The 24,261-nt window shown below is 37.7% G+C and overlaps 1 protein-coding gene across 2 annotated transcripts in view; it reads left to right on the forward strand.

Moving 5' to 3' along the window:
- The window catches only part of SPEN (spen family transcriptional repressor), an 89,734-nt gene that overhangs the window by 27,523 nt on the left and 37,950 nt on the right, over window positions 1–24,261 (forward strand). For both annotated transcript variants that reach the window (XM_020873819.2, XM_020873820.2), the window contains exon 3: window positions 958–1,434. In XM_020873819.2, the coding sequence (XP_020729478.2) occupies window positions 958–1,434 (477 nt within the window). The remainder of the gene's footprint in view (window positions 1–957; window positions 1,435–24,261) is intronic.

Here is a 24,261-nt window from a genome sequence, read left to right on the forward strand (position 1 = left end):
TACAGAAAAAATTTTTTATAGTTAAACTATTGCTAAAAACTGAATTTTATAGTTCCCAAAGTTGCCTTATTTCATCAGAGGCAACTTGAGTATAACTAAAACCCTAGGAGAATATATTTCTTTTAACCATTAAGTAATACATTAACAGACTGAATTATGGACTAGGCATTTAAAAATTATTTGTAATTTGATAGCACAAGAAGATAAAATACCATTATTCTTTAATTAGTTAAATTTATCATAGAATAGCATGTGGCAGCCCAATATTTTGATATCCTAAGTGGTTTTTGGGTTGATTTTCTTTTTTAAGATCCTGTTTTTATTATTAAGTGTGATTGTTTGGGCACAGCAATTTACATAATTTACTAATTTTATAATTACCCAAGAAATTGAAAGTTAAAATGAAAAAGTTATACTTAAGATTTTTTTCTATACTTCTTTGAAAATGCCCTCCTATTGCTGGACATGGGCATGCATTGCAATGAGGCTTTCATGTCTGTGTGAAAAACATATCATGGAAATTTTATCTGAAATACAGTTGCAAAGTAAATACAGTTTGGCATATATTTTAATCCGATGAAAGTATAGAAAACGTTCATATTAAAATGAAAGTCTCTTCTTGTTCCATTAAATTTAAAATAAAAAAGGAAATGGCATATGTCTATTTCTGTGTGTAAGCCAGAAAATCCCTAATAAAAAGAGCAACTGACTTACAGAACACTAGTCATGAAAGCCCAATATACAGTTACAACAGTAATTGCTTAGCTGTGGAAATAAGTTTGGAGTCGAGTAAAATGTTAAGCTTGTTAATGTTTGCTTACTAAAGTAGGTTACTGCTGTTTAGAAAATGACCAGTTGCATAAAGAAAATGCTGAAGTGAATGTTTGCATGACTTGCTTTTAGTTTTGCTTTCCCATTTCTGATTGATTAAATATTTTTCCCCCCTCCTAAATGCAGGGCTTCAGATAACAGGGAGCGTGCTTATGAACATAGTGCCTATGGACACCATGAACGGGGGACGGGAGGATTTGATCGGACAAGACATTACGATCAGGATTACTATAGAGATCCTCGAGAGCGGACTTTACAACATGGGCTCTATTATACTTCTCGGAGTCGAAGTCCAAACCGTTTTGATGCTCATGACCCCCGATACGAACCTAGGGCTCGGGAGCAGTTTACACTGCCCAGTGTGGTTCACAGGGATATCTACCGGGATGACATTCCCCGGGAGGTGCGAGGCAGAAGGCCCGAGCGGAGCTACCAGCACAGCCGGAGTCGGTCACCTCACTCGTCCCAGTCTAGGAATCAGTCTCCTCAGAGGCTGGCTAGTCAAGCGTCTAGACCCACAAGGTCCCCTAGCGGCAGCGGCTCTAGAAGTAGATCCTCCAGTAGTGATTCAATCAGCAGCAGCAGTAGTACCAGCAGTGACAGGTAGGTTGACAGTCTTTTGTTATCAGAGACAAGGTCTTGAGTAAATTGTTACCAATGTGCTACCATCAGTGGTACTGATTTCTAGTACAGTAATATTTTTGAAAGTAATCTTGGATCATGTATATCATAAATGAAGAAACTTTGATTAGCCCTGTGGCCAATGAATTAACTATTTTCCCAAGTGCTCGAATCTAAATGATGATTTGCAAATACTGTTTCATCCTTCAGATGCTGAATGTTAAAATTGCCAAAAAGGAAGAAAAGCAGTAATTTCAGTTATATGAAACAAATCTTGTGCCATACAATGAACTTTTCAAAATTCTTTAATTTCTTAGTATATACTGTTTCTATTATTTGGTTGAAAATTTGTAAAAGCTGTTGGGGTAAAGATGTATTGGTGAAATATATTGTTGATAAGTTTGTTATCAATCTATAAATTGATGTGTACATTTTAACTAATTTTAACATCAAGATGATAATCAATTTATAAACTCAAGTAGGAAAGCTTTCTTTAAAATTCAGGTTGTGTCTTTGCTGTTCACTAAGGATGAGTAGGCTAATTTTGTTAGCTGGGATTTTTTTTTTTTACAAAGGAGTTGTATTTCAAAGATGAAAATGATAAATTGAAAATAATCTTAACAAGAAACAGCTTGTAAGTTAGGTTATGGGTTTTGAAGTAATAGGTCAAGGTTAAAAAAAAAAAGATCAAGGTAGACAGTATGCTACGTTTATAATCTTGGACAAGTTACTAAAACTCTCTAGGCCTCAGCTTTCTCATCTTTCATAAGAACCATGTTTCCTAAAGTTATTTGGAAGGTTAAAATGAAAGAATACTTAAAGTGCTTAGCTTGATACCTATGTATGTTTAATACTGCCTTCGATAACTCCTAGCTGTTGTTACTGCTATTACTTGAGATGTTGGTAGTCTTGAATATTTTCTGTTTCTCATTACTGTTATTATTATTATTATACATGTTATTATTCAACATGTTAATCTCAGACATTCTAGTTTTAAATTTATGTGGGATGTATTTTAAATTTACAAGACAAATTATTTGACCTAATTAAAATGCCCAGATTATTCTTCCTTTAGTATTGCCTGCTTAGAATTAACTTAAGAAAAGTAAATGATCATGTAATTGATAAAAGGCTCCTTTTACGCCTCCTGAGCTTTCTGATTCAAAATAATAAATGGAAGTCTTTTATACATCTATCTATCTAGATGTAATTCAAATATTCTGGAAGATGTAACATATTATAGTGAAGCAAGCAGTTAGTTTAAGTCAGAAGAGTTAGGTTCTGGCTCCAGCTTTGCAGCTGTGACATGGTTGAGACCCTTAACTTCTTTTGATATCATTTGATATATTGTTGAGTTAAATGATTGACAATATTCATTTGAATTCTATAAATTGATTATAAAATCTTGTCATGATTCACTTTCTTCTGCATAGAATTGGCTTAAGATACTCAAGTTTTAGTCAAGTTTTAGTCATTTTCCCCATACCTACCTCAGTAAAGAGATGGCACTGCACTCCACTGAATCAAAGCTTTTTGAAAAGTCAACCAATTGAAGAAGTGTGGAAGTTAGAGGTGAAACACATGGCATTCAGAAGGGTGGCATTGTACTTTGGTGGGAGTTACAGTGGTTTGGGATCTGGCCTTTGGCGTTGTGGGCTCAAAAACTTGAACCCAGAGGTATCTGATGAATTTTGATGGAGCTAATTGCTGTTTACATAATAAAAAGAAACAGTTGTATGCTTATGAATATTTACATTCAGAAAGATAACTGCCACAAAGGCAGAATGAGCTTGGGAAATCTACATGGAGACTAAATTACAACTGTAGAAGATATTTTCTCCTGTCTCAACTGCCTGAATCATACTTAGGGCTGAAGATTTTTATAATTTAGAACTATGAAGGATATGTAGAACTTCAGCAAGAAAATATGAATTTTGGGCTAGACAGGGAACATTGTGAGCAGAAGGAACAACTTGAAGAGATACAAGTAGGTGGAAGAATTTTTTTTTTTTCCATTTATTTTTATTAGTTGGAGGCTAATTACTTTACAACATTGCAGTGGTTTTTGTCATACATTGAAATGAATTAACCATGGATTTACATGTATTTCCCATCCCAGTCCTCCCTCCCACCTCCCTCTCCACCCGATCCCTCTGGGTCTTCCCAGTGCATGGAAGAATGTTTTGAAAGCAGCAAATAATTTAATGTGACTTAACCACGCTAATGTTTTTGGGTTTTATTTTATTTTATTTTTGGGGGGTTTTATTTTTTTATGCAGAGATGAGCCATAGAAGGATTTTGAGAAGGGGAATAACTTGTTGAGATCTGTGCTTTAGAAAGGCATCTGCTTTAGAATAGGAAAGAGAGATTCCAGTTAGACAATTTCAGTATTCCATAGAAGGAAAACTTGGACATTGAGAGTGCCTAACTTGGGAAAAGTGGACATTGTAATAACATTTAGATCATATCAATTTATGAAAAACAGAATCAGTGTTTTTGAAGACATGACGAGCCTTTTGGTGCCGTTCTGTGAGAACAGGGCAGGCAGGTCTTCCTTTGTGCACACTGCAGAGTCAGCTAAGTGTAGTGCCTTTCTCCGAGTACATATTCAAATAGTTGAAATACTTAGCTACAATTCTTAGTAAAGAGGAAGGCGAAACCAAAATTGATGTAATAGTTAAAACATTGGTCATTATATTGTTACTGAAGCAAGTACAAAGAAATAAAATATTTGGGTGTTCGGGGCACATCCATTGTCTTGGGGTTCATCCCCCCTTTTATCAGATATCCTCCTTTCTTCTATAATTATATTGATTATAAAATGTGTTATTTTTTTAAAAGATTGATTTATTTTATTTTTTGGCTGTGGTGGGTCTTCGTTGCTGCACATAGACTTTCTCTATTTGCGGCGAGTTGGGGCTACTCTTTGTTGGGGTGCACAGACTTCTCATTGCAGGAACTTCTCTTGTTGTGGAGCACAGGCTCTAGGCATGCAGGCTTCAGTAGTTGCAGTGCATGGGTTCGGTAATTACGGCTTACAGGCTTCAGAGTACTGGTTCAGTAGTTGCGATGCAGGGGCTTAGTTGCTCCGAGTAATGTGGAATCTTCCCGGACCAGGGATTGAACCTGTGTCAGGGGCTTAGTTGCTCCGAGTAATGTGGAATCTTCCCGGACCAGGGATTGAACCTGTGTCCCTTGCATCATTAGGTGGATTCTTAACCACTGGACCATCAAGGAAAGGGAAAGTGAAAATCACTCAGTTGTGTCTGACTCTTTGTGACCCCATGGACTATTGGAATTCTCCAGGCCAGAATACTGGAGTGGGTAGCCTTTCCCTTCTGCAGGGGATTTTCCCAATCCAGGCATTGAACCCAGGTCGCCTCCATTGCAGGCAGATTCTTTGCCAGCTGAGCTACAAGGGAAGCCCCTCAAAATGTAATATTTTGAGTGGTTATTGTTAATTCACAATGTTCAATGCCCTTTGGGAAGAAATAAGTTCTTTTTTGTAATCTTTAAAACTTGATTGTGAAATGGTGACATTCCAAGTCCTTTAAACATGTTTTAAATCAACAGGTTATAGTAGATAAAATATAGCTTGGTTTTATCTATAAAAGAGGTTTCTATTCTGTCTGTATGACTGACTGGAAAATTAATCATCCTCTGTGCCCCTTAATTGTTGCAGCTTTGGTGAACAGATTCCTAGCAGTGCATTTCAAATGAGCAGACATGGGATTGCTGACAGTCTCACTGTGAAGTTCTTGTAAATGATATACTAACTGTTTCTGCCAAACTATTCACAGTATTTATTTAGCTGCTGAAAAGATGAGGGGCAGGTCGCTTAATGTTACAGACTGCCTGTGTGCAGAGACCTGTGCTACTGCGTGTCTATTTCTCTCTCTGCGTTTATTTAGGGAGGCCCTTTTCTTTTCAAAATAAATTTTAAATACGTAAGTTAAAAACTTTGGGGGTCAGCCTTTTTCTTTTTTATTCCTCTGAGTCCTTTTGGTTTGTCCAAAGAAGAATATGTCAAGTAATCTATAGACTTTTATTCTTTCTAATCACAGAAACAGGCATTTAGATGGAAACCCTTAAAACAACTGTAATAAGCACAGATAACTACATATAAATAACTGTAGTTGGTTGTTCAGTTGCTCAGTCGTGTCTGACTCTCTACAACCCCATGGACTGCAGCACACCAGGGTTCCCTGTCCTTCACCATCTCCTGGAGCTTGCTCAGAGTCATGTCCATTGAATCGGTGATGCCATCCAACCATCTCGTCCTCTGTCATCCCCTTCTTCTCCTGCCTTCAATCTTTCCCAGCATCAGGGTCTCTTCCAGTGAGTCTACTCTTCGCATCAGGTGGCCAGAGCTTCAGCGTCAGTCCTTCCAATGAATTCAGGGTTGATTTCCTTTAGGATTGACTGGTTTGATCTCCTTGCTGTCCAAAGGACTCTCAAGAGTCTTCTCCAATACCACAGTTCAAAAGCATCAGTTCTTTAGTGCTCAGCCTTCCTTATAGTCTAAGTCTCACATCCACACACGACCACTGGGGAGACCTCGTGGGTGACATCTCACTGTCTCTTGTCTCTATGGCTTTCAGTAGGCCATGTCGTCTTAAATTGTGCTTAGTTTACCAGTTTGAAGAAATTAGAATTTTAGAGCAAGCTTCCTTCTTAAGTAGGTTTTAAGAATTGGAATAGGTTGATTTAAAAACTGTATATAGGCAATTCCCTGGCAGTCTAATGGTTAGGACTCCATGCTTTCACTGTTGAGGGCCTGGGTTCATATGTTGAAATATATAAGGAAGAAGGTTGGAGACAGGAAAGGGAAGAAAAAGACACACATACAGTGTCACTTCCAGGTCAGAAAACTAACCTGTCAAAGTCCTTGTGATGTTTGTTTAAAGTAATAAGAAAAGTCTATATAACTGCAAGCAATCAGCCTTTTCAATTCTGATGCTGTATTAAGATGTGACAGTCTTTATGCCCATCTCTTGTCCAGTATATTGGCTTTGCATTAGAATAATGGGGCTTCTCTTGTTGCAGATCACGGGCTCTAGGGTATATGGGCTCAGTAGTTGTGGCACATGGGCTTACTTGCCCTATGACATGTGGAATCTTCTCACACCAGGTATAGAACCCTTGTCCCCTGCATTGGCAGGCAGATTCTCAACCACTGGACCACCAGGGAAGTCTGTAAAGTATTTCTTATTGCTGGTATTATTTGTAGAACTTGTATGTGTATTTCTTTTATATGTTTTGAATAAAATATATCAGAAGTTGTCTACAGTTTTATTAATTTTTTCTGTTAGCTTAAGAATATTTTACCTGAATTATAGTTACATAGTAATTATTTAGAAGTTTGAACAAACTCTGAATTTTTACAACAGATAAAGTTAAAATGAATGTGACCCTTTTAACTAAAAAAGTGTTAGCATGTCAGCCCCTAAACTGACAAGCTTTTAAAAATACGCACACACATACACACACACATATAATGTGTGTGACCAATTCTGCTAATAATTTTGTGAATGATGTAGATGTTTTAGATTATGGTTTCTTAGAGGGGGAGTTTTATTCACATATCCTTTTGTCTGCAATTTCATGAGAAAGTTTTTAGTTCATTTAGTTTATGAGAGAGAATTTCAAGTTCATGAAGAAAAATTTTCAGAATTGTCCATCTGAAGCTTTGTGGAAAAATATGGATGAAGCTGAAGAGGTACTAGATGTGGTGGCAATGCATGTTTCAAGGTGATAGTGGCAGTGTACTTTCCATTTCTCTTAAAGTATGCTTATTTATAATGTTGATTGGGGGAAGGAATTCTCATATTATTAATATTACCTGGCTATGTAATTTGCTATGATATATATTATATGCTAGAAACTGTCAGATATGGCACTAGTTTTAACAGATAGATACATGAAGTAAGAGTTAGTTTCTTAACGTTGTTAAAGGGATTAATAATTAGTGGGGTTTTTTGGTGATGGTTGCAATGCTTAATCATAAAAACCCATTTGTCTGAAATTTTATCATCAAAGGTGATCTTATCTATAATTGGGGCTTTCCTGGTGGTTCAGATAATGAATAATAATTTCTGAATTTAGTTGGAGATAAAATTTGTTTTTTTGCACTGTTTGACATGAATCACTTAAATTGAAACGGGATTTTTTTTTTGTTATTATTCTTTGAGTGTGTAAAGAGAAGATACTTGTGCTCTGAAACCACTGAAACATAAACTGTCTACGATGTAAAAATCAATGATTAGATATCTATTGATTTGGGGGATAAAACCAAGTGAAATGTATGTTTTAGATGTATTCAGAGGACTTTCAAGGAGGAACAGTAAAGGTTTATTAAAAAGCCTTTAGAAGAAGCCACAGTCAAGGATAATAAATATTCTTAGGATGTTTCTTACTTTGTCTTTTGCTCCTTATTTTTATTTAGAATGAAACTATTTCCACTCTTATTTTAAACTTGAATAAAACACTGCATTTTAAATATCTGATTTATTTCTGGATTTCACAGACATGCTTGGCCTGTTGTTTTTGTCCTTCTGCCTCATTTTTACTTTTTTAAGATAGTTGAAATTGTCTGAATTTTCCAAAGAGAGAATGTCTTTCCAAAAATTAGTATTATGAATAAAATGTATTTGTTATGGTGGACTATTCCAGCTGCTAAATGAAGTTTTTATTTTGAAATTTGCAACTCTTATTTGTGATGGATGGCTTTTTTGAGTATGGTTTTGAGGGGTTTTTTAATGATTATTCTTTCCCTGAAATATTGGTATCTTAAGTTTTTTAAAAAAAATTAATTTTGGTGTGTGTGTGTGCCCGTGCTCACACGCGCTCTTCTTCCTTGCTTTGCACTGGCTTTCTCTAGTTGGGGCAGTGGGGACTACTCATGATCATTATGCGCCGGCTACCCTTGTGGAGTACAGGCTCAAGGCACCGGCATCAGTAGTCCTGGCACAAGGGCTTTAGTTGCTCCTGGGCATGTGGAATCGTCCCCCACACCAGGAATCAAACCCATGTCCCCTGAGTTGGCAGGTGGATTCTTAAATCCACTGCACCTCCAGGGAAGTCTTTTAAGTTCTCATAAAAAATTCACCTTCTTGGAAGAAGGAGAACTAACATGCCTGCTGTTGTTTATTTGCAGTCATGGAGAAAACTGATCCAAAATTCACATTGTTTTGCCTCATTTTGAGTGGGGCTGCTTTAAGTACTGTTAATTTACAGAGGAATAAATATTTGCTCATTCCCTCTGTAAGGCAGTTTTGGGGTTGTTAGCATGAAGGCATACATGTTTAGCGGTGTGTGCTTGAAGAGCTGCTGTTCTTCAGTCGCTCAGTCATGTCCTACTCTCTGCGACCCCATGGACTGCAGCACACCAGGCTTCCCTGTCCTGCAGCATCTCCCGGAGCTTGCTCAAAGTCATATCCATCGAGTCAGTGATGCCATCCAACCATCTCATCCTCTGTCGTCCCCTCCTCCTTCTGCCTTTAATTCTTCCCAGCAGATGAGTACCCCCATCTAATTAATTAATTTTATTGGTAGTGGTTTTTACATTCCCATCAGTGGCAGTCATACTGAAGAGCCCGTATTCTGGAAACATTCCTTTCCAGTTTATTGGGCAGTAAGCTACACACTTCTGTCTTTGGGGATCACCTTAGCCAGCCAAGCCTTTTTTTGTATGCTGAATATGGAAGATGGAAGTGTTTGCTTTCTAATTGCACTGGTGGGCTTAACTTCCATTATGGAGATTTATAAATAGGTCTATTCCCCCCCTTTTTTAAATTAAGTACAGCATTTCAGTAAGGCTTTTGAGAGGTGTAGGTAGGTGTTGCCAGCGTTAGTGTTCCATGCGGAATAGGCAGTGGGTGCTGGAAACCAGTGCTAGGCTGACCCATTTTGACTGTATTAGGAGCCTTGCTTTCATTAGAAGCCTCTGCTGCTAGGGAAAAGAGAACGAGCGAGGTAGAGGTAGACTTAGAGCTGGGCGTAAATGAGGAGAGTTCATTGTGTGCCGCCTGGGCAGCCAGTGCCTCTGAATATTATGGGGAGAGCTAGGAACTGCTTGTTTGTGACTTAAACCAGCCTAAACTGGAATTATCCAGTTTGAATTGGCGGCTTGCCATCTCCCAGAGGCTTCCTTATTTTGCCAGTTTTTGCCCGGCCCTCAGCGCAGGGGGCGGGGCGTGCGCGTGGGGGCTGGCCAGATTTGGGGAGGAGCGCCTGGGAAGTGGCTGCAGGTCAATCCCGGTGTGTTGCTAAGAAGGCAGCCTTTCAAAAAATCCAGGAGCCTAAGAATAGAAGCTGGTGTGAACGCCACTCTTCAGTGCATCTTTCCATTATTACTCTCTTGTTTTAACTGTAACTTTCTATCTTCTGCCCCTCAGAAACTAAGGCTGGAAAAATAACTTCTGCTGTACCCGTGCTTGGGTATTTCACAGCATGTTCTGTGTTTGGTTGATACGGAATTTGTTATCCCCCAATTAATTAATTATCAGAGTTCCCCAGGAACTTGCTTTTAGTTGTTAGTCTGTTTGCAGTGAAGAACTGTCTGCCATGCCCCTTTTCTTTCTTTTCACCGAGGTGCTGGGATTTATTTTGGCTTGTTAGGTGGAAGGAATGAAAAATAGGTTTGGGGGATAAACTTGTAACTTGGTATCTTGTGAGTTCTAATTTAACTTTGATGTAAATTTTTAAATGTTGCTTTAAAAATTAACAAAAAGCAATTTAAAGTCCTAAACAAACTTTAAACTTAAAAATACTGTGCCAGATTGTATTTGATTTAGAAGCAGAGTCAAAACAAAAATGCTTAAATTGCAGATTTTTGGTGTCATGACTGCTTTGTGCATAGCCTCTTTCACAACTTTCCTTTTTGACAAATAAAGGAGTTAAATATGGCCTAATTCCTGGTCAGAGAACACTGAGAAGTCACTAAAATATTAAAGCCACAAATAAATGAGTGCATTTATTTTTGTCTTTAGAAGTGCCAGAGCTATATGTAAGTGCCTATAAATTTGTTTATGTTTTAAACTTTTGGAATGAGATTGAAACCTGTGTTAGTCTTACGGTAGAAGTTTACTTAGAGCGGTTTTGGAGACCTTGTTATTCTCATTTATCTTTTGTGACTTGTTCTCACTTGAAGGCTTCCTATGGTCTTTCTCAGAAGCCATGGTATAATTTTACCCTGCTCTGAACAAAGGGATCATCCATGCACAGAACTAAAGGAAAATGTGCTATTCTCCTTTTAAAATAAACAGCATTTTCTGAAGCTTAGAATTAGCCAAGATTTCATTGCCTGCCTCCTCTCCCTAGGTTTTTTTTTAAAATCTGTTTGTTCGAGTACAGTGTTTACCCTTATCTGTAAAGGATAGTTTTCTGATTTCTTCTTGTGAGAAAATGGAAAGAGCACCCTTTGATAATTTATTTACTTAAATTATTAGTCATTTGTTACACTAAGTACTATTAGGGTTTCCTGCTGCTACAAATTGTATAAGGTCACTTCTGTGGGACATTTTCCTATGTCCGCTTTGTAGGATAAAGGAACTTCTCTTTCCAGGTATACAAGATAATAAGTGAAATATATTTGAAAATTAACTTTGCAAAACAGAGTTGGTTTCCCTAAGAATCTGAGGCATACTCTTAAAAAAAACTTCTCTTGAGGGAACACATGCCTGATTTGAGGTGGATCTGATATAATAATACTAGAAATAAAGTGCACCATAAATGTAAAAAAATAAAAAAATGTATTTGGTTGGAAAAAGGAAAACTTCTCTTAGTATAGAATGAATTAAAAATATATTCAAATATATGGTGATAATAATACGTATTCTTTGAATCAGATTGAAAAATATGTAATTCAAGTAAAATAAGATTGCACTTTTAAAAAATCTTTTATTTATTTTTTAAAAATTTTATTTAGTTTTGGCTGCCCTGGGTCTTTGTTGTTGTGTACTGGTTTCCTCTAGTTGTGGTGAGGGGGGCTACTCTCTAGTTGCGGTACACAGATTTCTCATTACGGTGGCTTCCCTTGCTGCGGAGCATGGGCTCTAGGGCGTGCAGGCTGTAGTTGTGGTGCTTGGGCTTGGTTGCTCCACAGCATGTGAAATCTTAGTTCCTGGACCAGGGATCAAACCTGAATTCCGTATATTGGCAGGCAGATTCCCAACCACTAGACCACCAGGGAAGTCCAGGGGACATTTTAGAATTTAACTTGGTTTATTAATAACCTTATGAGTTTTTCTTAATGCCATTAAATTAGGGAAAAAAAATTGTTTTAAACTTGTGTGAATTGTTGGTACAATCCCAAATAAAGGATGGTGGTTTGCTGTTGTTTTTTTTATCAACAAAGATAGTTTTTAAATTTTTTTTTTTTTTAGTTTTTAAATTTTAAAGTGATAGGTACCGAAGAACTAACTTCTACTTTGTCTACTTATTCCTCTGTACTCTTGAAGTGGAAATGTATGTTTTCGGGAATCAGTCTGCTCACTTACTAGAGTTGTCTGGAATTAAAGTGAGAACTTACACGACTTTAACGAAATAACACTTTTCCGTTGGTTTTTCTTAATGATTTTTGTCTATACTGTAACAATTATTAATTTATTTTAGAAAATATTTGTTTCTCTGTTTATGGCTGTGCTAGGCCTCCGTTACTGTTCTCGGGCTTTCTGTAGTTGTGGTGACTGGGGCTGCTCTCTGGTTGCAGCGGCTTCTCTTGCTGCACAGCGTGGATTCTAGGGCTCGAGGCTTCAGTAGTTGCTGCTTGAGGGCTCTAGGGCGTGGGCTCCAGTAGTTGTGCACATGGCTTAGTGGGCCCATGTGGAATCTTCCTGGACTAGGGATTGAACCCCCGTGTCCCCTGCTTTAGCAGACAGAGTTCTAACCACTGGACCATCAGTAACAATTATTTTAAAATGTGCTAAACCTCTAAAGTGTTACCTCTCATATATGGCGTTTAAGTACTGTAATGGCTTTAACGTGTTCTTGTTCAGTCGCTCAGTCATGTCCAACTCTTCGAGGCCCCATGGACTGCAGCACGCCAGGCTTCCCTGCCCTTCAGCATCTCCCAGTGCTGCTCAAACTCGTGTCCATTGAGTTGGTGATGCCATCCAACCGTCTCGTCCTCTGTCGTCCCTTCTCCTGCCTTCAGTCTTTCCCAGAATCAGGGTCTTTTCTAAGGCTTTAACATGGCCTCTTGTTTAAGGATGATGTGCTTGTTTATTGGGGAGCGTTCTGGTTCTAGAACTCAGTTGTGCATTACTGTATCCACTAGCCACATGTGGCTATTGAGCACTTGAAATTTGGCTAGTCTGTGCATCAGTACTGATCCACACTGTAACATGGATGAACCTAGAAAAAAATGCCCAGTGACAGACAATGGTAGGAAAGACCACATAATATATGATTCTCTTTATGTAAAATGTCCAGAATAGGTAATTACAGAGACAGGAAGTAGATTAGTAGATTAATGGTTATCTTGGACTGAGGATGGAAGATAATGGGGTGTGCTGCTAATAGGTATGCGTTTTTTTTCTTGAACAATGTAGATGTGCCAAAGTTACATTATGGTGATGATTACATAATTCTATAAATATACTAGAAACTATTAATTGTATACTTTTAAATGGGTCAGTTTTATGGTATGAAGTTATATCTCAGAACTATTTTTAAAAGATACAAAATTTTGAAGATACAGCAAAACAAAGTTACTAGTTTTTATATAGACTGCATGTTGAAATGACATTTTGAGTATATTACATTAAATAAAATACACTATTAAATTTCACCTGTTCTTTTTAAGGTGTGGCTACTTTAAATTACATTTTTGTCTTCTATTAAATTTCTGTTGGACAGCACAGTTGTAGAAATGAACTGTATCAAGATGGAATGTCATGGAGTAATTTGTGCATCTATATTTAGTTCTTTTCAATTTTTTTAGAGAATAGCACCCATTATTTTTATTAATTCTCATGACCCTTCTATTTTTTTGAAATTACTGATTAATGAAAAAAGCTCTTGGGACTTTTAAAAGTCCCAAGACTTAAAATATAGTCTTTGCTGAGTCTGTCTTTTTCAAATTTCGGATTGATCAGCCTAAAATATTAAAATGCATGTTGATTTCCAAGGTGGCCAAGAGAATGTCTCAGTTGTTAAAAACCTTTAATGTGTAAGTCTCTGAAAAATTAATCTTCCAAGAAGAAAATTAAGTCATCTTAACTGCATGATATTTTTTAATTAAAAGAAAAAAACCCTCAACCTGTTAATCTGAAGGTAATTTTTAAATGATGGCTAATACTTATGATAAAGGTTTAAAGTGTGTTTAAAATACATGGAATTCTGGTGTTGGAATTAGAATAAGACACACATTTAATAAATACTTGTCTTGTTTCTAGATGCGATTTATATAACCAAAACTGGGGAATTCTGTGATTCTTTGAGAGTTATTTTTGATCCTGGGGAGGGGCACACTCCTCTCCTGAATGTGCTGTGTCATGGTAGTTGGATCCATTTGGAGTGCTGCTTTGTGTTTGTTTCCATTGGAAGAAATTGCAGAGGAGTTGTTTAAGAGGAAGGACTTGAGGCTGGAGTTTTTTAGTGAGTAATTTGAAGTCATTTATAAATAAACACATGCATCAAACAGTGCGTGGCTTTAGGCTTCCTAGTGGGGATAGGTGCCCTGGTAACCTCTTGAATATGGAGCTGCCTTAATAAAGAGTTTAGAAGTGGAAAATAGCAAGCCTCTTTTTAAAAATCTGGATAGGAAAGAGATGCAATTGGCTTCAAAGTTAAATTGGAGAAAGGCAAAACCCAAAGTTCAAAGTTTACTTGTGGGTTTGGTAAGACATTTGTACATAACCATTTGGGAATTTAAAAACAACAACAACAAAATGGTTTAGCTTGATCTGTATGCTTTCTTGGTTTATGCCTTTTAAACCATTTAGTTCATACAAGAAGTAGATTTAGTTTTTATACTGTGTGTAGTTGAGGAAATAAATCCCACTGTAATAATTAGCAGTTTAGATTTCTTCTCAGTTTGTCCCTTGAATGATACATCCATCCCATGGATGTTCTAAGGGCTTTGCTGTCTTACAGAACTATGTCTTGTTCCTTAGGCAGATGTGTTCTATCTGCTTGTGACTTCTAGGATGCCTTCATGTTTGATGCTCTTTGCTTTGAGTTACCTGAGTATCAGGTTTTGTGAAGCTTAAGGTTCTGCGAGTCTTAAGGTTTTGTGAGTGTTACATTGTCAAAAATGTAATGACAATGAGGCTTTTTGGAATTTAAGCTAAAGGTACTTTTGACCCTAGAGGAAAGGCTACAGTGAGAGTTTATACATAAGTAATTTTCCCACTTTATCCACTACAGTTTTTTTTTTTCCGCTATAAATTTTGTGCTTAGCAGAATCTATCCAGGCAGAATCTCATCACATACCTGCCCTGCCCCCATATCTGTTGTAAAAAAAAAAAGAATAAGTTGCACTTTGTGACTAGTTTTCTGCTAACCCATCATCTTAAAATTAACTTGGAAGTTTTCTAGAGCCCCATGAAGCCCATCAGCAAATATGCGACACAATTCTTAGTAATAGATTTATAAGAGCTTAGCCACTTTCTGATTTTTTTCCAGTAGCCAATTTTTGCTGTTGTTACTAGAACACTAAGATTTGAAACCACCAAACTATAGTTTCTTAAAAATATTTATTCAGTATTTATTTATTTGGCTGTATTGGGTCTTAGTTGTGGCATGAGGGATCCTGTTGTTGTTGTTGTTGTTGCTGTGGCACATGGACTCTGTAGTTGTGGTGTGAGGGCTTAGTTGCTCTCGGGCATGTGGGATCTTAGTTCCCCAACCAGAGATTGAACCTGTGTCTTCTGGATTGCAAAATGGATTCTTAATCACTAGACTACCAGGAAGGTCCTCCAAATATGTTTTTAATGCCTAACCTTGTAAGCCTTCAATTTTTAAAAAATTGTGGTAAAATATATATAGCATAAAATTACCATTTTAACTGTTTTCAAGTGTACAGTTCAGAGGCATTGAGTATATTTACTTTGTTGTACAACTATCACCACCGGTCATCTCCAGAACTTTTTCATCTTCCCAAACTGGAACTCTGTAACCATTAGACAATAATGGTTTCTCTGCCCTAGTCCCTGGTAACCACCATTCTACTTTTTGTCTCTATGAACCTGACTATTTCTAGGTAACTCATAAAAATGGAATAATACAATATTTGTCCTTTTGTGTCTGGCTTATTTCACTGAGTCCAATGTTTTAGAGATTCATCCATGTTGTAGCAAATGTCAGAATTGTCTTCGTTTTTAAGACTGAATAATATTCCTGTAGGCTTTTGGGGAAGTAACCTTTACTTATCTAGCTGTGATTCTATAGATTAACTACTTCCATATTCCTTGTATTTAATTCTGCTAAAAAATAGTATCAGTAATAAGCTTAAAAACATTACCTTGCAGCTGTAGTTGCACCCAGAAGTTACTTGTACTTAATTTTTTTGTGACCAAGCTACACATATGCTACACATAGCATATTTAAGCTCAATTTTAAATAGTATTTAAAAAAAAAGTATTTTCCACCAAAATAAGGTGCTCTTTAAAAAATTGTCCTTAATAATTTTGTTTTTTCCTTCATTTATGTAAACTGTTGGACTTTAGAATAGGAAGATAAATAAAATCAATTATTTTAATTACCGCATTTGAATTTACCACTACTTCAGTGACCATGAACTCTACACCTGTTTAATCTTATCTATGTATAAAGCAGAGAAAGTACCTAAGGTTTAGGCATGCTTGATATTTACAAATGCTCATAGGTAAAGGCTAGGTGGAAACTAGAACCCAGAAAAGTTAATTTTTGAAGTGTAGATTTTCTATTACACTTAGAAATCCTTAGAAAATAATTTATTTTTTATATTAGAAACTGATTGCAGTGTAAAGAAAAATTATTGCTGGTGGATTATGGCTCTCTTTCTGCTTCTAGCTTTGTCTGTTGAGGTAAAGGTTACACATAGGCATCGCGCACGCGTGCACACACACACACACACACACACACCCCTCAGTCAGCAAGCAAGCAACACAGTCAGACCTGAAGATTACTATACTAAGTGAAGTAAGTCAGAAAGAGAAAGACAGTATCTTTTATCACTTATGTATAGAATCTAAGAAGATGATATAAGTGAATTTATTTACAAAATAGAAATAGACTTAAACATAGAGAACAAACATGGCTACCAAAGGGGTGAGGGATAAATTAAGAGTTTGGGATTAACAAATAAATACTGCTGTATATAAAATAGATAAACAGTAAGGACCTACTGTATAGCACACGGAACTGTATTCAATATCTTGTAATAACCTACAGGGAAAAAGAATCTGAAAAAGAGAATATAAATATATAAATAACTGAATTATTTTGCTGTACACCTAAAACTAGCAAACATTGTAAATCAATGATACTTCAATTAGGAAAAAACAGATAAATGTTGAAAGAAAAGGAAATAACACTTCTGTTATCAGTTTCACTATTTCAGTTAATCATCGTATTTTTAAAATCAGATCTTTTCCCATTAGAAGTCTTTGTGGTTTCTAATGATAGAAGAAATATGTGGACCAAAACAAAATTGACATTAAAATATTGCTTCCATAATTTTAAAATGCATTTTCACTTTTTAATATATAAATACAGTTTTTCTCAGTAAGTATCCTAAATACCAAGAATTTAAGCTAACTTTTCATTAACTTTCGGTCTAAAGAGTTTAATTTATAATATATACAGTGAAGACCTAAAATGCTTTCCCCAGTTCTTTCCAGATAGTTGTGGAATTGCCAGTTAGAGCTGACTCATTTCTCTGAAATTATTTCTGGGTAACCTTTACCTTGATAAGCCAGGTTGTGAGACCTCTTGATTCAGCAGAGCCTTATTGGCAAAACCCAGCACATAGCTTGTTACATTGACTGATTTGGAATCTCTCCATTTTTTTCTAAGGAACAAAGAGAAGTACAGTTCATTTTGTATTTTACTTCTTAGGTTTTGTGTGTATGTGTTCAGTTCAGTTGCTCAGTGTCTGACTCTTTGCCACCCCATGGACTGCAGCACGCCAGGCTTCCCTGTCCATCACCAACTCCTGGAGCTTGCTCAAACTCATGTCCATCGAGTTGGTGATGCCATCCAACCATATCATCGTCTGTCCGCTTCTCCTGCCTTCAGTCTTGACCAGCATCAGGGTCTTTTCCAGTGAGTCAGCTCTTTGCATCAGGTGGTCAAAGTATTGGAGCTTCAGCATCAGTCCTTCCAATGAATATTCATATTCAGGACTGATTTCCTTTAGGATTAACTGATTTGATCTTCTTGCAGTCCAAGGGACCCTCAAGAGTCTTCTCCAACACCACAGTTCAAAGCATCAATTGTTCAGCGCTTAGCTTTCTTTATGGTCCAGCTCTCACATCCATACATGACTACTGGAAAAACCATAGCTTTGACTGGACGCACCTTTGTCGGCAAAGTAATGTCTCTAGCAAGCGTCTTTTAATTTCATGACTGCAATCACCATCTGCAGTGATTTTGGAGCCCCCCAAAATAAAGTCTGTTTCCATTGTTTCCACATCTGTTTGCCATTAAGTGATGGGACCCAATGCCATGATCTTCATTTTTTGAATGTTGAGTTTTAAGCCAACTTTTTCACTCTCCCCTTTCACCTTCATCAAGAGGCTCTTTAGTTCCTCTTCACTTTCTGCCATAAGGATGGTGTTATCTGCATATCTGAGGTTACTGATGTTTCTCCTGGCAATCTTGATTCCAGCTTGTGTTTCATCTAATCCAGCATTTCGCATGATATACTCTGCATATAAGTTAAATAAGCAGGGTGACAATATACACCCTTGATGTGCTCCTTTCCCAATTCTGAACCAGTCCCTTGTTCCTTGTCTGGTTCTAACTGTTGCTTCTTGACCTGCATACAGATTTCTTAGGAGGCAGTGTGGTCGGTGTGTGTGTATAGATAACATGAAATTTTTGCCATTTTAACCATTTAAGTATACACTTTAGTGACATTAGTACATTACCTTGTTGTACAGCAATCACCGCTATTCATCTCCAGAACCCTTTCATCTTTCCGTTAAACAGGAACTCTTCATTCTCTTCTTCCCCAGCCCTAGGCCGTGCCATCATTCCTTCTGTCTTTATAAATTTGACTGCTCTAGTTACTTCATAAAAATTGAGTCATACAATTGACTCTTTGGTCAATGGCTTATATCATTTAGCATAATATTCTCAGAGTTCATCCAAGTTTTAGCATATGCCTGAATTTTCTTCCCTCTTAAGGCTCGATAAAATTCCATTGTATATCGATACCACATTTTGTTTATACAGTCGTCTGTCTTTGTACCCTTGGGTTACTTCTACTCTTTGGCTATTAAACATGCTATGAATGTGGGTGAACAAATATCTATTTGAGCCCCTGCTTTCAGTTCTTTTGGTTATATGTCCAGAAGTGGAATTGCTGAATGATTGTGGCAATTGTAATTTTTAAAGGCACTATCATACTATTTTCCACAGTATCTATACCATTTACTTTTCCACCAACAGTGCACAGGAGTTCCAGTTTCTTTCCATTCCAGCCAACATAGTTATATTCTATTTTTTATAATAGCCATCCTAATGGGTATGATGGAGAAGGAAATGGCAGCCCACTCCAGTATTATTGCCTAGAGAATCCTGTGGACAGGGGAGCCTGGTGGGCTGCTGTCCATAGGGTCGCACAGAGTCGGACACGACTGAAGCGACTTTTCATGCATGCATGCATTGGAGAAGGATATGGCAGCCCACTCCAGTATTCTTGCCTGGAGAATACCAGGGACAGAGGAGCCTGGTGGGCTGCCATCTATGGGGCCGTAGAGAGTCAGACACGACTGAAGCGATTTAGCAGCAGCAGCAGCAATGAGTATGAAATGATATCTTGTTTTGATTTTAATTTCTCTGAAAGTCATGTTTAGCATGTTTTCATGTGTGCCTTGGCCATTTGTATCTTCCTTGGAGAAATGTCTGTTCAAGTTTAAAGATACTCATTTTTGCATCTGATGGCTTGTTCTTTTTGCTGTTGAGTTACATTGTCATTCTTAAAGGCAATTTTTAAAATGTCTTAAAGTTATAAGGCAAAATAACCCCTTAAGCTCTTTATGGAGAATGGAAGTTTTATTCATTTCTCTGACCATGATACTTTGGTGAGAAAAATATCTAGTTGTGATCTGAACTATCATCTTAAACCTCTAAGTTGAGGGTAAAGAAAGCTATTGAGTTGAGGAACAATTTTAACATGAATTGTAGCAGTTACCATTGCTGTGAACCTGATAGAGTAGGAGGAGCTGTACTGTATATTTCACCCATTTATTTTACCATTTATTAAAAAATTATGAAACAGTTTTGTCTGCAAGTACTTTGATCCTGCTATTGACATGGCAAAGCACATATTATAAAAAGCTGTGTGTGGTTTCCCTTTTTGTCATGTTTTCCAAAATCAAATGACATCAGAACATTTTTGATCCTAGCTTCCTCTCAGTCTAATCTATAAAAGTTGACCTTTTTTTTTTTTCCTGTAAGTTTTGGCATTATTCAGAGATCTTTATGAAGTGATAAATACATACTTAAAACATTTATTTATTCATTTATTTGGCTGCATCATCTTAGTTGCAGCACATGAGATCTTCGTTGAGTTGCACAAACTCTCTACTTGTGGCTCTCAGCTCAGCAGTTGCAGCTCCTAGGCTCCTGAGTACCAGGGCTTCAATAACTGTGGCACTTGGGCTCTCTAGTTATGGCATGTAGGTTTTGGAGTGCGTGGATACACACACTCCTATGGACACAACTACAACTCAGTAGTGGCACAGGGGTTTTTGTTGCTTTGTGGCACATGGGATCTTCCCGGACCTGGGATTGAACCCACATCTCCTGCGTTGCAGGCAGATTCTTAAGCACCAGACCACCAGAGAAGCCCCTGAAGTGATATATTAGTAATAAGGAAGAATAGTGACTTTAAGGATCCCACGTTTGAATTGCAGCTTAAAATTAGCACGTTGGATTTGCAAAAGACCGGAAAGCAGTCAAAGAAATAATGTAGGCGGGTTTTCTCAACCTTCAGTTCAGTTCAGTCACTCAGTCGTGTCCAACACTTTGTGACCCCATGAATTGCAGCACGCCAGGCCTCCCTGTCCATCACCAACTCCCGTAGTTTACTCAAACTCATGTCCATCGAGTTGGTGATGCCATCCAGCCATCTCATCCCAACCTTGGTACTATCCATATTTGAGGCCAGGTAATTCTTTGTTGTGGGGACTGTCTTGTGCATTGTAGGATGTTAGTAGCAGCCCTGGCCTCTGCTTACTAAGTGGCAGTAAGCTTCACCCCTTGTGACAACCAGAAATGTCCCTTGGGGGACAGAATTGTCCCAGCCAAGAGCCACTGATGTAAGTCTTCACAGTTACAAGATTTTTGAATGAAATAGAATAAATTGCATCCAAAGACCCTGGACTTTGTTAGATATTTAAAGCATTGTGTTGTGTGTTGTAGTTGTGCTTTTTCTTTCATCCCAGAAAATGTCTGTTTAAAAAATCTACAAAGTTGTAGATGACAGGATCCATGAAGTGTTTTTGTTTTTACAGTTACCAGTGATTTTTCAGTCAGGTTAATAATATGTGTCAAAGTCCTAGAATCTTGGCTAGAACAGCCATTGTTTTTCTTGAATAACTAATGAAACATGAAAGAAGAAAGACATACTTTGCAGTTTCCAACAGTCATATTTTATCAGAAATTTTCATTTCACTCTTAGATACTGAATGTAGGTAATTACCTTCATTTTATTGAGCTTGGGGTACTTTCCTAGGCATCAATTTCAGTTGCTTGTGTAATTCAAGTCAATAATTTCTTGGAGGCACACATCCATTATACATTGGGCACCATGGCTAGATTCTATTTACAAAGATGAACCCAGTCTTGGACTTTTAAGAGTCCAGTAAATGAGTGGTTATAATACAGAGTAAAGAGGTTTGAGACAGACATTGTAGTAAAAGAGGTTTAGAAATACACAACTAAGAAACTAATGAATGCTTATGGGGTGGGGTGCGGTTGTCAAGAACAGCTGCAGAGCAGGAGGTTAACTTTGGATCTCACTAATCCTTGAAGGCAAATCAGGGAAGTACAGAAAGGTGTCTTCAGTAGGAACAGGTATGGACAAGAGCGCTCATATTTCTGTGTGCTAGGCAGAGTGCTAAGTAGTTTGTCATCACTAACTCATTAAATCCTCACCACAGCCTCTCATATGTGGTAGGTATTATGACCATTTACATGCAAGAAAATGAAAGATTAGAGAGGAAGTAATTTAACTAAGGACTTTCATCTGATAAGAAAAAAGGGAGGCACCCGTGATTAGAACCTGGTATACTCTTGTTTGTTTTGGCTGCACTGTGAGGCGTGTGAGATCTTAGTTCCCCACCAGGGACAGAACCTGTGAAAGCGCAGAGTCCTAACCACTGGACCAGCAGGGAAGCCCCTAAACTGGTATACTGTTATGTGGATAGATGATTGTTGTTATTTAATCGCTTAGCTGTATCTGACTCTTTTGTGGCCCTGTGGACCACAGCCCACCAGGCTCCTCTGTCCATGGGATAGATCCCTAGTGGGTGGGATAAAGTGTGGCCAGAGAGTGAGAGTGAGCAACCAGGCGGTTAGTTTGGGGCCAGGTTGTCCAGGGCCTTCTCTCCCGTGTCGGACAGTATGGAGGAGTCAGAGCTGGAAGATTTGCAGGGAGGCGGAGAGTCACAGAATCCTAGAGTTAGCAGGACCTTTGAAGGTCTCATAACCCACTAGGGAAATTAAAGTTTAGGAAGACAAAATGAGGTACCTTGCCAGACTGAACTGTTGAGTATTTCCTTCCTGATTTTCTTGTAAAACCAAAAAAGCTGGAGAAGGAGATGGCAACCCACTGCAGTACTCTTGCCTAGAGAATCCCATGGACTGAGGAGCCTGGCAAGCTGCAGTCCCACGGGGTCGCAAGAGTGGGAAGTTGCTGTGTAACACAGGGAGCTCAGCCCAGTGCTCTGTGACAGCATAGAAGGGGTGGGCGTGGTGGGTTGAGAGGGCAGTTCCAGAGATGGGGGAGTATATGTTTACTTATACATATACTGATTGATGTACGACAGACCAACACAATATTGTAAAGCATTTATCCTCCAATTAAAAAAATTTTTTTCTTTGTAAAACAAACAAACAAACCACAGACTTAATCCAGCAATTTAGGTTGTATCAGAAGTGGTGGAGTGTAAAATGGAATTAGGATCATATCAGACCATCTACTAAGCTAGTGGGGTTTTTGTTTCTAGTCTTGTTTAAACTTTCTGGTGGGCTCAGGACCCTTTTATATTTTTAAATTACTGAGCTTTTGTTTATTTTGTACTGTCTCTTGATATTTTGCCATATTAGAAATTTAAACTTTAGTTTGAAATTTTATTGATTCATTTGTCATAACTTTTTTCTTTCCTTTTAAATTTTAATAGTTTATTTGAGCAAAAATCTAATTGAATTGGGCACTGCCAAACTGGAAGTGGTTAGGAGTGCTCCATCAACAGGAGTTGGAGGGAAAGACTTTCATGGAGAAAAGCAAAGCAGAAAAACTATTTGATCAGTTATAGCTTTAGTATTTGCCTTATTTGGAAAAGGCTGACTGCCTTTTGGTTATTGGTTGTCGTTAGGTTTGATTTCCCACTCTCGAGGCATTTGCAGGCTTAGGTTTTGGTTTACTTAGGTAGGGCTGTAAATTATTAGAGCCACCTCAGTGTAATGGTCTCCTTGCTTAATTAACACCCTCCCCCCTTTTGGCCCTCTTCTCATACAGGAGAGTTTAACCAGAAATTTGCTGTAAGTGCTACTCTTGGTCACCATCAGGTTGTTGATTTTGTCTGGGCATGAAACTCATAGGTTATGAGCCTGGTCTGTGAGAGAATTGTTTTTGCTGTTCACCTCGTTCATCTTATTTCTCTCCAAGTGCAGTGAGACCATCTAATAATGTATTGCTGATGACTACAAACATAAATTTAAGACCCATGAGAGAATACAGCCCACTAGGGAGATTATAATGATGACTGTCAGTTGGATAATACCAAAAGACTAGAATGCTCCTTAAGGCTCCCTGGGAACCAGACAAGTTGGTACCTAATAAAGCAAAGAATGTACCCAAAGGGGCATCAACCTGTCTTAAGTGGCTTCTTTGTTAATTTCCTGTGTTTCCTCCAGGATCAGAGGGATTGATCCAGGTATAGCAGGAGGTATTTGCTATGGCACAAACTTATGGCTTGATTTGCCAGTAACTGAAAGCAATTCTGTTATCCAAACCACCTTAGCAAGAAATTCTAGGGACTTTTGTTGTGCAACTATGGCCTTCGTGGTAGATTTAGTGACAGTTGCCAGAGTTAAAGGACATTGTCTTCCTGTGTGTTAAGGACCATTGTCTTCCTCCATTTACAGAGGAAAAAAGCTAGTCGAGCAAAGACAAACCAAATAGTTTCATATTGGAGACAAAGATCTTCATCCATGATCTTGGGAGAGCCATCTACCTCAACTTGTCTGCTTCTGGGGAGGAAGCTCCATAGTCAGTTTTAATTTTAGCTCTCTAGCTGGGTGACATACGATCTTTTAAAACAAAAAAGAGTGAGATGAGTGGCATCTCAGCAGATAGCTAGATTCTCATAACTACTTCTGTATTCAAATTGTGATTATAAAATTTTTATATGAAAAAGTATGAAGTAT

This window comes from Odocoileus virginianus, chromosome 11 (genome assembly GCF_023699985.2).
Source record: "Odocoileus virginianus isolate 20LAN1187 ecotype Illinois chromosome 11, Ovbor_1.2, whole genome shotgun sequence".
Lineage (NCBI taxonomy): Eukaryota > Metazoa > Chordata > Mammalia > Artiodactyla > Cervidae > Odocoileus > Odocoileus virginianus.